The following is an 11,375-nucleotide window of genomic DNA, read 5'->3' on the forward strand; positions in this document are numbered from 1 at the left end:
AAACCTTGGAATAATTTTTTTACATATATCAAAGAGACAAAAAGCGGCGGAAGACATTTCGGGTCCTATGTACTTTAACAATGGAAGAAAAGGGGGCGAGTCATAAGATTACTAATAAGCGTAATGCAACGAAAGAGAATCATTCGTCAAGGAATTCTATGCATTTTTGAAATACAATGATAAAAATTCCAAAAAAGAAAACAAAAGTAATTTTACACCTTGGACAAACCTATAGCCCTGCATATCTTGAGCGACTTCATTCAACGCTTGCAAGTGATCGGAGCAAGTCTACCAAAACACAAATTATCCTGAAAAACGACGAGACAAACTTTCCAGGTAGCTGTCGTGGTTACTGCATTTCTGCTGGTCATTGTATGAGCTCGGAAAATTCCAAGTGCAGGACATACGCAAGATTCTCCACAGGCAGCCCAAGCTCACTACGAGAAAAGCGGACGTGACTCTTACCGTGTTGCGTAACGTTATATATTTATAAAGGTTTGTATGGGATGTTATCGGTTTGCCTTAAAAGAGAGAAAAAAATGTCTTGTTTTGAAATAAAATGGGCTCACCTTATTGCCTTGTTGTTTTCTTTGTTGATTCCGAACGTCTCAGGCCATTTTGAAGCGTTTTCGGCGAACACCAACATAGCGCTAACGTTACGCAACACGGTAAGAGTCACGTCCGCTTTTCTCGTAGTGAGCTTGGGCTGCCTGTGCTCCATCAAAATCGGTGAACACCAACATAGCGCTAACGTTACGCAACACGGTAAGAGTCACGTCCGCTTTTCTCGTAGTGAGCTTGGGCTGCCTGTGCTCCATCAAAACCGCCTTTTCATTTGCGCGGTTTTTTATAGCAAATTATCTGTTAGCCTGTACGCAAGAACTTGAACTGGCGTAGAGCTCCCCAGAACTTCAACCTAATGATGATTTTCAGCAGCGCGCTCAAAGACACAAGTCAAAATTCGTTGAAATCAGTAGCGCCAAGAACTGACGAGCGCTTACAACTGGGCCTAGATCGCAAATTCCTTCTGAACACGGGAAAAAAAAGAGCGTCCAATATACAGATTAATTCCTTTGGTGCTAGTTTAAAAGAAAAAAAAAGACAGTCGAATTTGAAATTGCTTGAATTTAATCCGCACTTAACTCCTCAGAATGTTGAGATTTAAAACTCCTGTTGCTCGTGAAACACGTATCACTTGGTCTCACATGATTATTTTATGTTTTTCCTCCGAAGTGCGATCTTTTAAGACTGGTGGGAAAACACCGTTGGCTTGGTTCTTCGAAAGAGCCATAATTCCAAAACAGGATGGTAAGTTACTGAATACTCGTGGTTACGACGCGCGCTTTAAGTAGAAATCTTTAATGTATGCTGAATCAGTAGCCTCTATCAACTTATTTAATTAGGAAAAAGGCAGACTGTGTGCCCAAACAAAAGAATTAAAAATCTCAGCCACCTTTGTGTGCCTTCTGAATTCTATGGAAATCAGCCTAAGAAAACAAAATAAAAAGGTGCTTTTGTTTTGGGAAAGAATACCTAAGAAAATGAGCCCGACATTTCGTCCTTATTAATGAATGGAAGGTATCAATAGAGTTAGCCGTTAGCTGTAAAACGGCCAAAAACTTTAACCGTTAGGCGTAAAAACTGACGTTTTTTACCGTTAGCTGTAAAAACGTTAACCGTAGAAATCTTTCTTTACTCCAATGTGTCATTTTGGGTTAACTGATACGTAAGATGGCCAAAATTTTAACCTCTAGCCGGAAAAGCCAGCGCCCCATTGGGACCCTCTTAATTGAATAGGGGTTTATCCCAGACAAAAAGCAAAAGTGTTTTGTCATGCTCCACTCAATACCTAACGTTTTGTGTGTGTTTTATTCCTCCAGCAACGGAATACTGCCCTTGTTATTTTTGTGCCTGTGACTGGGCCGAAAAAGATCCGGATTGTGATTGTGATGCACCTCTCCCTGGCGAGGAATGAAACACTTAAACCACGGTTGGTTTAGAAAATCGCGACACCCAAATGAATTTGTAAGACTGGTACCGAGTATTATGGGGATGGCTACCAAGCCTAAGCGCGGTAGCCAAGCCTGAGTTCAGATAAGCTGATTTTGCGCAATAGGCCATTTTACAGTTGTGTACTTAGTTGCCAAGCCTTTGATTCAGAGTGAGGCTGAAGGTGACTTTGTTGGGATAGAGACCTTTATCTACTTAGCATGATAACAAAGTGATTTACATTTGAAAGGCAGCAAGGTTTGTATCATAACAAGGTCAACCCTAGCCTCACTCCCATTCAAAGGCTTGGCAACCATGCACACAACTGTAAAATGGACTCTTTGCTGTACACTTTTGTCCTGTTCTCCTAATCATTCTAATGGCTTTTCAAAGTATAAAGCATTTTTTATCTCATAGACTGGTTGCTGATAACAAGTCTCACATGCATAATCGTTTGTAACAACATTTTCTTTACCCAGTGGAGGCTTGCTGTAAAAAATAGATCAAACGAGAGAGACCTGACTGGTCGATCTATAGACTCTACAAGGTCTCATTTGATTTGATTCAAACACCCTGGCTTTATCCCAAGCTGGCCTGCTGAGAACAATCTGACTTGCCGATCTCTTAATAGGCTGGTTGCTGATAAAGAGTCTCACATTATCGTTTGTGTTTTTTGACCCAGTCCCCGACCGCGGTCGTCCCCCGCTATGCATTACGGGCATGCTACCGTGCCTCGTGAGTGAGCCAAACACAACAGGTAGTTTTTTCGGGGAAGAATAAGACACCCTGTTGTCGTCTTCAACTTCACTCTGCTGGCGACTATATCCATAAAAAGCGAAAGTTTTTGATCTGGGAGTGTTCCGTTGTAAGGCGTCCCCAGGAATCTCATTAATAACCGGCATACTTGCAAAACGATTGAAAGTTCCGTCCGCCACGGACTGGATTCGATTTCGCGGTGACACTTGGTCGGTTGAGAGCCGTTCAACTTCGATTCCCGCGACACTCCGCGCGCGGGCTCGGGCTACCCCCCGCGTGGGTCCACGCTCAGCTTCACCGAAGCCATTCTCCTCCCGTTTCACACCATAGTTAGTATACTTGGAGGAAAACGAAAATGAACTGCTTCTTGGTCTGACCGGTGGGGGGAAGGTTTTTAACAATTCTTGCACACTTTCCTCCAAATCCTCGTCGCTTCGTTCTTCATCGCTTAGGATCCCGGAATCTTGTTTGGCATGACTTATTCTAAGCTCTCCCTCTTCGTTGCTTATGACTTCAACTTTGGTTACGTAACCTCGAGCATGGGTAGGTTTGGGTTCGGGTGTGTCTTGTTGGTTCTCTAGCTCCCACTCCTCCCGCTCGCTCTTAAGCTCCTCTCGGAGACTGGAGATGCTCGAACGCATAGTCAAGAGTTGCTTGTGCATGTCTCTGTCTTGCAGCTGCATGGCCGCCTGAAAAATTTGATAAAGTGACTCATCAAAATGCACAATTGTTTTAATTCTTTGAACAAAGTGGGTATATTTCCAAAGAAACAGTGGTGCTGCCTTTGAGGGGGATATATTTTTCCTTCGGGCGGCTGGTATGTTGGCTGATAATGCCCGCGGCTGAGAGATTGTCCGAAAAATGAATATTTGGCCGAGAAGCGAAGCTTCGAGGGAAAATATGAAATTTTGAGGACAATCTCTCAGCCAAGGACAATATCAGCCGATATACGAGCAAGCCAGAACGGGGTTTATTTATTTTATAACACTTCCATTACAAAAGCCAGTGGTGATCTGATGGCGAATGCGCGTGATTGAAGCAAGCAAGCAAAAAAAAAAGAAAGCCAGTTTGGTTTCCTTCCATGTAAATAGGAGAACTGAAAAGTTGAAACTCTTGTGTTGACTATGTTTGTTTTTCACGGAAAAAATCGGAGGACAAATATCGACGCGGATGGGGGTTATTGCGTGATAACTGTCCCCTAATTTTGCACCACGTGACGTAAAGTAACCAGTAAAATCGCGCCAAAATTAATGGTGGGTTATAACACAGGATAATTTTGTTTTATGAACTGAGTTAATAGTGTAACCATTGAGTGATAATTGCCACTATTGCCGCGAACGGTGACTAACCATGTAAATGCAAAACCTTTTCTCCAACATTCTTCAAAAGGGCTCCGAGAAAACTCGCAGTAAATGTTAAAGCAACAACACCAAAAATCGAGACAAACTGAAGACATAGAGAGAGAGTTTAACTCGGTGGCCTCGAGGCATCGTTCGAAGATGCCGCCACCGCGCATGCACGACGGCCTCGCATCGAACAGCCGCAACACGCCGAGAGATTTGTGCCAGCTTGAAGAGTTTCTAAAGCTGTCGTTGGGAGCATGTCGTTCAGAGCAAATGACGAAGGGCTAACGTGTTACTGTTTACGTGGCTGTAAGCCTTTGCTCGCTCCTGATTAACTAAGTATAACAACTTATGCTATTCCCATGTTAATGAACTAACACTCGAATCTAATGCGAATCAAAGACGGTGTTCTCAAAGTTCTAGAGAGGGATACTGAGGACTCAAATTCGGTCTTTTTGCATCATTTTGTTTATATTCTTATAGGTCACCGAGGCGCCGCCTGCTAACATTTTTATCTAACAGTATGCACATTTACCCAAGTTTAAATTCAGCAAAATGCACGATATAAATTAATACCGCAGCCTCTTATTTTTACTTCTCTAATTTACAGCACATATAAATCTGACACCATCAACTTAATATAAATATGTATGGTCAGGACCTGAATGTGGACAGAAGCCTTGGGAAAGCGAGCGAACTCAGTGTAATGTGGAAGTTACAGCAGTTTTCAATTAAGTGTAGAAAAACTAAAACTTATGTAATCACAAAAGCCAATCAGAGAGAAGGTTGACATCCTTATCAGCCAATGAGAACTCTGAGTAAAAACATGCAAACTGCCTCAAGCACGGGAAAATACGAATTTAGTTTTGCATTTGATTGGTTGAAAAGGTAGCGTGATTTTTCTAAACCAATCATGTTGCAAATTAAAGCAAAAACGAAGCCATCCTAAATTGCTTTCGACACGCAATTAAAAATTGCATCATCGCATTATTTCAATTGATTATTTACAAGCTGATTTAGTAATTAAAAGATTGTGAAATATATTCAAAGTACAGAACTTTTCCTCACTTCGCACCCGCTCAGCTAAACATGCAAAAACGTGGGGCTTTTTCTCTCATCGAGCTACTGAATGGTGTCAAATATCCTAAGGACTTTACTACCGGAAGCTGGAAAAGCTCTCTTTACAGTGAAACCTATATTAAACTGACACCCACGGGATTTGTAAATTGCATAATGACAGGCTTGACTTTTCGGTCTGTTAGTGGTCATTTCAGACGTCACTAACTGCTTTATTAAATTAAATGTTTAGCACCTTAATTCTTCTTCTGACTCTGAATGACGCGGATTGCTAAACGGAAATTGTATTGCAAATATTGTTGCAGACAAAGAGGGTGTATTTCGCTCATTCTAGTTTATGCATCAACATCCTTAAACGATGCGTTTTGGCGCTTTTAAGTCATTTCACATTTAAAAATGGGCACACTTAGAGGATAAGTGTTTTCCAAATCATGCTAAAATTCAAGAGAGATGTCCGCTGGACAGAAATATGCAGGGACAGAATCAACGACTAATTTAGTGTTCAAGTCACAAAGGATGGACTTTGATGATTTCAAAAGAAACTTTCTTGTTTGACGAAGTTCCAGCTTAGAGAAATTAAAGAAACTTTGAATGTGAAAATTGCACTAACACGTTTGATCGACTTGCACTTAATACTCTTACACTCTTTGACTCAGTCATCTATTCGATATTATAATAAAAAAAGTTTCTCTTGCGTGAGGTTGGTTTTAAACGCGTCTAGTGATGCAATATATCTCAACTTTACTGGGAATATCCACTGATATTCCCTGAGGGATATTTATCAATTCTCGGACTATGCGTCTACTTCGACTGAAGTATTTAAAAGTTGATTTAAGATAACAAAGCATGTAGCTTTGGTCACGGGCGGTGAGACAGACATGTTTGTTTAATAAAGTCCCTCCGAAAAATCAACTTCCTTTTCCACAGTAAGTTGTTTGCGTACGTATTATTCCGTAGACTGCAAAAAATATTGGAAGGATAATAAACAAGACAAGTGAGTTTTGGCTTGCAAATACGCTTGTATATTTGTTCTATTTCTCGAAGCTTCCAGTTTTCTCGAGCTTTGGGGGGGGGGGGGGGTAAACTATTCGTCGCTTCTAGCAACAGATAATATTTGCGAACAAATATTCGAACAGTATACGCGCTAAATGGAGCTTTTGATCACATATAAATTATTTTAGCTTGAATCGGTTGACTCCTAAGGCACGTACGTTTTGCCATAGGGATTAATGTCACGACCTAAGGATAAACTGTTAATCAAAACCGAAGCTAAATTCTCGAACGTGATTGGTTATCAGCGGTTCGGTCTTAGCACTAATGAGACAGTTGACGTTTCATGCCTGTGTAATTGGACGGTGCACACACATTAATTGCGTGCGTTGTTTATTTAATTATTCTGTTCATTCTCTTACTTGTGGAAAAATTCAACTATATTACTTTATTTTTTAATACGTGTAGCTTAGGGGTTGTCCTCTAGATTTTGCTTAATATGAGACTTCGCGATCGTATTGTACAACTTTGTCTCTGTTCTCTTTGCAGTCATCCAATTTGATGATCCTTTGTAACATCCCTGACCGAGTTGTGCGCCATTCTGTCCTATCCACTTTATTAATTTTCGACTCGAATATATTGAAGTACCTGCAAAATGTTTTAGCAATTTCAAATTCTACCAACTTCATTTTGCAGACATATTGTATAACGTGAACAAACACACGCGAAAACGATGCTGCCTCCACAAAGAAAAGCCTTAATATTCTAAATTAAAATACCTCCGTGAATGTCTCGACGGTACTGAGAAAACTAAATCCAAAGCATTGTGCTGCCTGCACGAAAATGAGTAATCGATCACAACTTAGCCTCCAACCTAAACGAGGCTGTAGGACAACAGCCAAACCTTTGTAATTAATCAGTGCTGAAGCCGGCAAAGTAAGAAAAATAATTTATTGCGTGCTTTTCGAGATCGAGTGTTCAATGGTGTGTCAGCACTAACATACTTCAAAGTTATTTGATGATTCTGGTGCTGTTGATGAATTTTGCGGTGCTTAGATCAAGTATTATTCATATTCAAAAATATACCGCGTTGCACTTTTTCCCCTACTGCAAAAAATATACAATTGTATTCCGGCTTTTACGAGAATGGGTGTCCTATATCGATACCAGTTCCATAAATCGATTTCATAACTTTTACGTAACTATTTGAGCATTCAAAACAATTTACACTTAAAAGTTGATCCCTGTATTCCTGTAGAGGAGTATTAAAAATACATCACTAAGCTTCTGACAACTAATATCCGGATATTTGCCTCAAAAATGAGTTTTCCATGGCTTGAATCTCTCAAATCCCTTCTTTTCGAAAATTTTTGGCCCTTCGAGGGCCGGGAAGTGAATTTATCAGTTCTATTTTTTTTCTGTAAAACGATGAAAAGGTAGAGAAAAAAAATTGAAGTTAAGGATACAACGCGCCACTTTGAGTTACTTTGCACTCCGTGTAAGAACGTAAATGCACTTTAAGTAGCCACTCCTGGTTACAGACTTTTAGGCAATTTAGAAGTTTCCAAACGACCATGTTTTGCCACCTGTTCTGTTTAAAACCCCAAAAGATATTCACGAGAAAATCGAATTCAAATGAGCCAAAAACAGTTATGTCTACGAAGTGAAACCAAACTGGCTGTTCTTTCGTTATATTGAAGACAACTTGATAAGGCGTTTGAAAATAAACTAACTTAATTGTGTTAGCTCTTGATATTTTCCGGTTGATTTGGTAAACTAAAACGATTTATCTCTGTAACGGTCAAAATCGCCCCTGTGATGTAAGTGTTTGGAATGTACGTCATAAGTAACATTATTAGACCGCTATATAAGAACACGTGTAAATTTGAAAAAAATGGTTATAAAAGTAGAAGTCTGATCGTGCCAATATCTTCTACAGTTCATAAAAGAATTTGTTTAAGCAGCTTTCGCAGTATTGATTCGAAGGACAGTTAGATCGAGAAGAAAACACACACACAAAATGATTGATGCACTCGGTTAATTTTGACATTTATCACTGAGACATCTTTATGTAGCTGAATACAGATCATAATTTCATTAAATTTACTCGGCAGTGTACGGTTTTTGCTCAATCATTATTTACAAAGCTTTGATTAAAAACATTCCTCTTTAGTGAGAAACGAAACATTATCGACATCCTTTATGTGCCCTTCACTGTTTCTGGAAAGATAATTGACTCGCGAGCGAAATGTAAGGTTTGTTCATACAAATTTGAGCGGCAAACATTTTCCATGTTCTTAGCACTGCGCGAAGCTTTATTTCGAATGTGCGAACTTTATCAGTTTCTGATCGCAGAAACACGAAATTTTTCGCGACCATCTCAGGAACATGGAACGAACTTTCGAACGGGATAGTTACAAAACATAATTTTTAATACACATTCAAGTTGAAAGTACAGCGGTAGTTTAAGTTACTAAATAATTTTTCACTCACAAACGCGCGATCAGTCTTCTAAAAATCCCAAATTAATACTTAAAAGCTAGTTTTTTCGAAGCTGATACAGGTAAAATCTGCAGAAATGATTTGGAACTAAATTAAAGTTCTTTCGTATATGGTTTGCTTGTAGAGAGACCCAAACAAACCTCAAATATCACACGTTAATGAAAGAACAAAAAATTTCGTCTTGGCATTCGGAAAAATTCGATAAAGAATTGCACTTAGAGAGGAATCCCTTGCGTCAAACAATGTATTAAAAGGTTTGATGTTTGCTTCGGTGAAGTCTTCGTTACGAACCTTTGGAAATAAACTGCAATGACATAACGCGTAAAATGAACACAGACTAGGGATAAACTATGTAGGCCATTTCATCTTTCATTTTTTACGAACATATGATCGATCGCTGCTTTTTGCGAGATATCATTTGGTTCCGGCTGTCCAAAAAAAAAATTAGCCATACTCGTGTGCATATATTTTACCACTGACAAAAGAATATATTCAATCGATGTTAAAGGCTCGAGAAATAGAGAAACGATATCAGAAGACAGAAGAAAAAGGTACTCACCAATTCTCTCCTAAGCCAAGCTAAAGCGGTATCCATGTTTGGGTTTCCAGTTTTTTTAATTTTTTTATCCAAATCTGGAACTCTTGGACCCAGCGGAGAAGGCCAGATCGGTGGCGAATCTGAAACATCCATGTTGTTTCCCCGCGTTGTTGAAAATGATACTTCAAACTTTTATTCGGTGCACCGTAATCATACAAAAACTTCAGGATTACTGGTTACCTTGAGCATTAAAACAAAACAAGGAACGAGTAAAACCAGTTCGCTGCGGTCCGTGCAACACCGCACTCTAAATTTCTTGCAACGATCACGCGCGCGCCAGTAAATACTGTCTATGAATAAAATTAGAATTCTTTGCGACCAATCTTTTGTATAGAGCCCTTCTTGTTTTCTGAACGATTTAATTGACCAATACTGTTTGCTATTGAATTTGCGGGTGACTTAACTGTAGGCTGTGCGACCTCCTAGCCAATTACGTGGGAACGTCCTCAAAAATTATTGTTTATAACAAACGGCAAGCTAAGTCTCCGAGGACCGCGGTTATTGTTTGGTCCTGTAACCACCGGTGTTGCGAAAAATTTGCATATCTAACTCCTTGGCTGCGTAGATATTGAATCATGTTGTTTATATTGTTGCTTCAGCCAAAGGAATCCTGGATTTTTATGAAAGCTTAAGTTAATTACATTTAGTCATAATGACTTTGATTTTTACGAGTTGACAAAACTCGAACTCGAACTCAAGCAATACCGTCTTGACAAGATAGACTTACAATACATTTTTCTTTCTATTTCGAGAATGAAATCTTCTCTTGAATTTGCTTTTCCAGTAACTTGTTGAACATTATTTACAAAACTCAAGCCGAACAAGAAATTTATCTCGTTTTTCTCTTGTCTATGAATGGAATAAAGTAGCTTGACAAAATCTTTAAACAAGAACCTTTGTATTTCAGAGTGTTTAGCCTTGCAGTGAAATTTATAATTGCGAAATCGTCTAGAGGCTAATTGACTAACAATGACAAACCGGAAAACGTACTTACCTCTAGTATGGAAACTGTGAAACAATAAAGACTCTTTTCAGAGCTGAACAAAGAGTTTCCAGCAATCTGATTGGTCGAGCGGTTCCTTATAGGACGCTATATAAACCGCTCCGCGTGGTTTATATAAAGTGTTAAACTAAAATGTTAGTAAATGTTACTAAATTGTTATGATTTTTTAGAAATTTCTCTGTTGTTCAGCTCTGAAATTATACTAAAACAATCAGGTTCGGTGAATATTGTCGAATAATCCCCTCGACTTCGTCTCGGGGATTATTCGACGATATTCACCTTGCCTTCGGCGAATAATTGTTGAATAGTACTAAAACCAGTCTTGCAGATAAAAATTACTTCACGCACAAAGCGAAGATGTCTTAAGCGCTACTAAAGATCATTGTAACACAGCCCTGAATTGGATAATAGAAAAAAAGTCAAACCTTGTTTATTCATCATTGCCAAGAGCACAAAAAGCGTTATATCGAATCATTCCAATCGTTGAATTTCTTTCAACTGAGTTTATTCATTGTTTCTTGAGGGGGTAAGGTTAGCATCGAACGCTATAGTTTTTAAACATTTGAACGCATGTGGCTTCCCATCTGAGAGAAAGAGTAGGCTGAAAGCGTTCACAGCATGCTTTCAGACTAAAAACCCATAACTGTATGTACATTGATCCAAATGAATCTGAAGAAAGATCAGTACAGTGTTGTCAGCGGTTGCTGGGGAAAGCTGAGCTCGGCAAGCGTAATAACAAGTTTTGCCTTCAGTTCTAATGAGAAATTTAAATGTAATGAACAAATAGACCGTCTCGGGGCTATAGATTACCCTATGGCTGTCAGAAAATCAGAACAATTTGAGCGAAGTCGTTGCCAACTCATCCGTTACACCTTACGGTCATCCATTCTACGTGACAAGTTAGGCGAGACGGGGCCTGCCTATTACGCGTGCGCTTGAATAACATGGACCAAAACGCGCGAAAGCAAGGAACTGGCGCATTTGAATTCTCATGCACGTTGCTTACATCGGACAAGCGCTACAGCGAGGGCTCGGTCATCAAGCACTCTTTCAGCCTTCAGCTGTAATTCTGTGAGGAGAAACAAGAATTTAATCCCTCCTTGGGGCGAAAAGATTA

At 39.5% G+C, this 11,375-nt stretch overlaps 1 protein-coding gene across 1 annotated transcript; it reads right to left on the reverse strand.

The window, feature by feature from the left end:
• Positions 1-1,850: 1,850 nt before the first annotated feature.
• On the reverse strand, positions 1,851-9,770 carry LOC111344469 (uncharacterized). Its single transcript, XM_022951699.2, has 2 exons — positions 9,217-9,770; positions 1,851-3,434 (listed from the first exon to the last, which is right to left on the reverse strand). The coding sequence occupies exons 1-2, from the start codon at positions 9,346-9,348 to the stop codon at positions 2,493-2,495; spliced, it is 1,074 nt and encodes a 357-aa protein (XP_022807434.2). The 5' UTR covers positions 9,349-9,770; the 3' UTR covers positions 1,851-2,492.
• Positions 9,771-11,375: the final 1,605 nt, after the last annotated feature.

This window comes from Stylophora pistillata, chromosome 2 (assembly GCF_964205215.1).
Source record: "Stylophora pistillata chromosome 2, jaStyPist1.2, whole genome shotgun sequence".
Lineage (NCBI taxonomy): Eukaryota > Metazoa > Cnidaria > Anthozoa > Scleractinia > Pocilloporidae > Stylophora > Stylophora pistillata.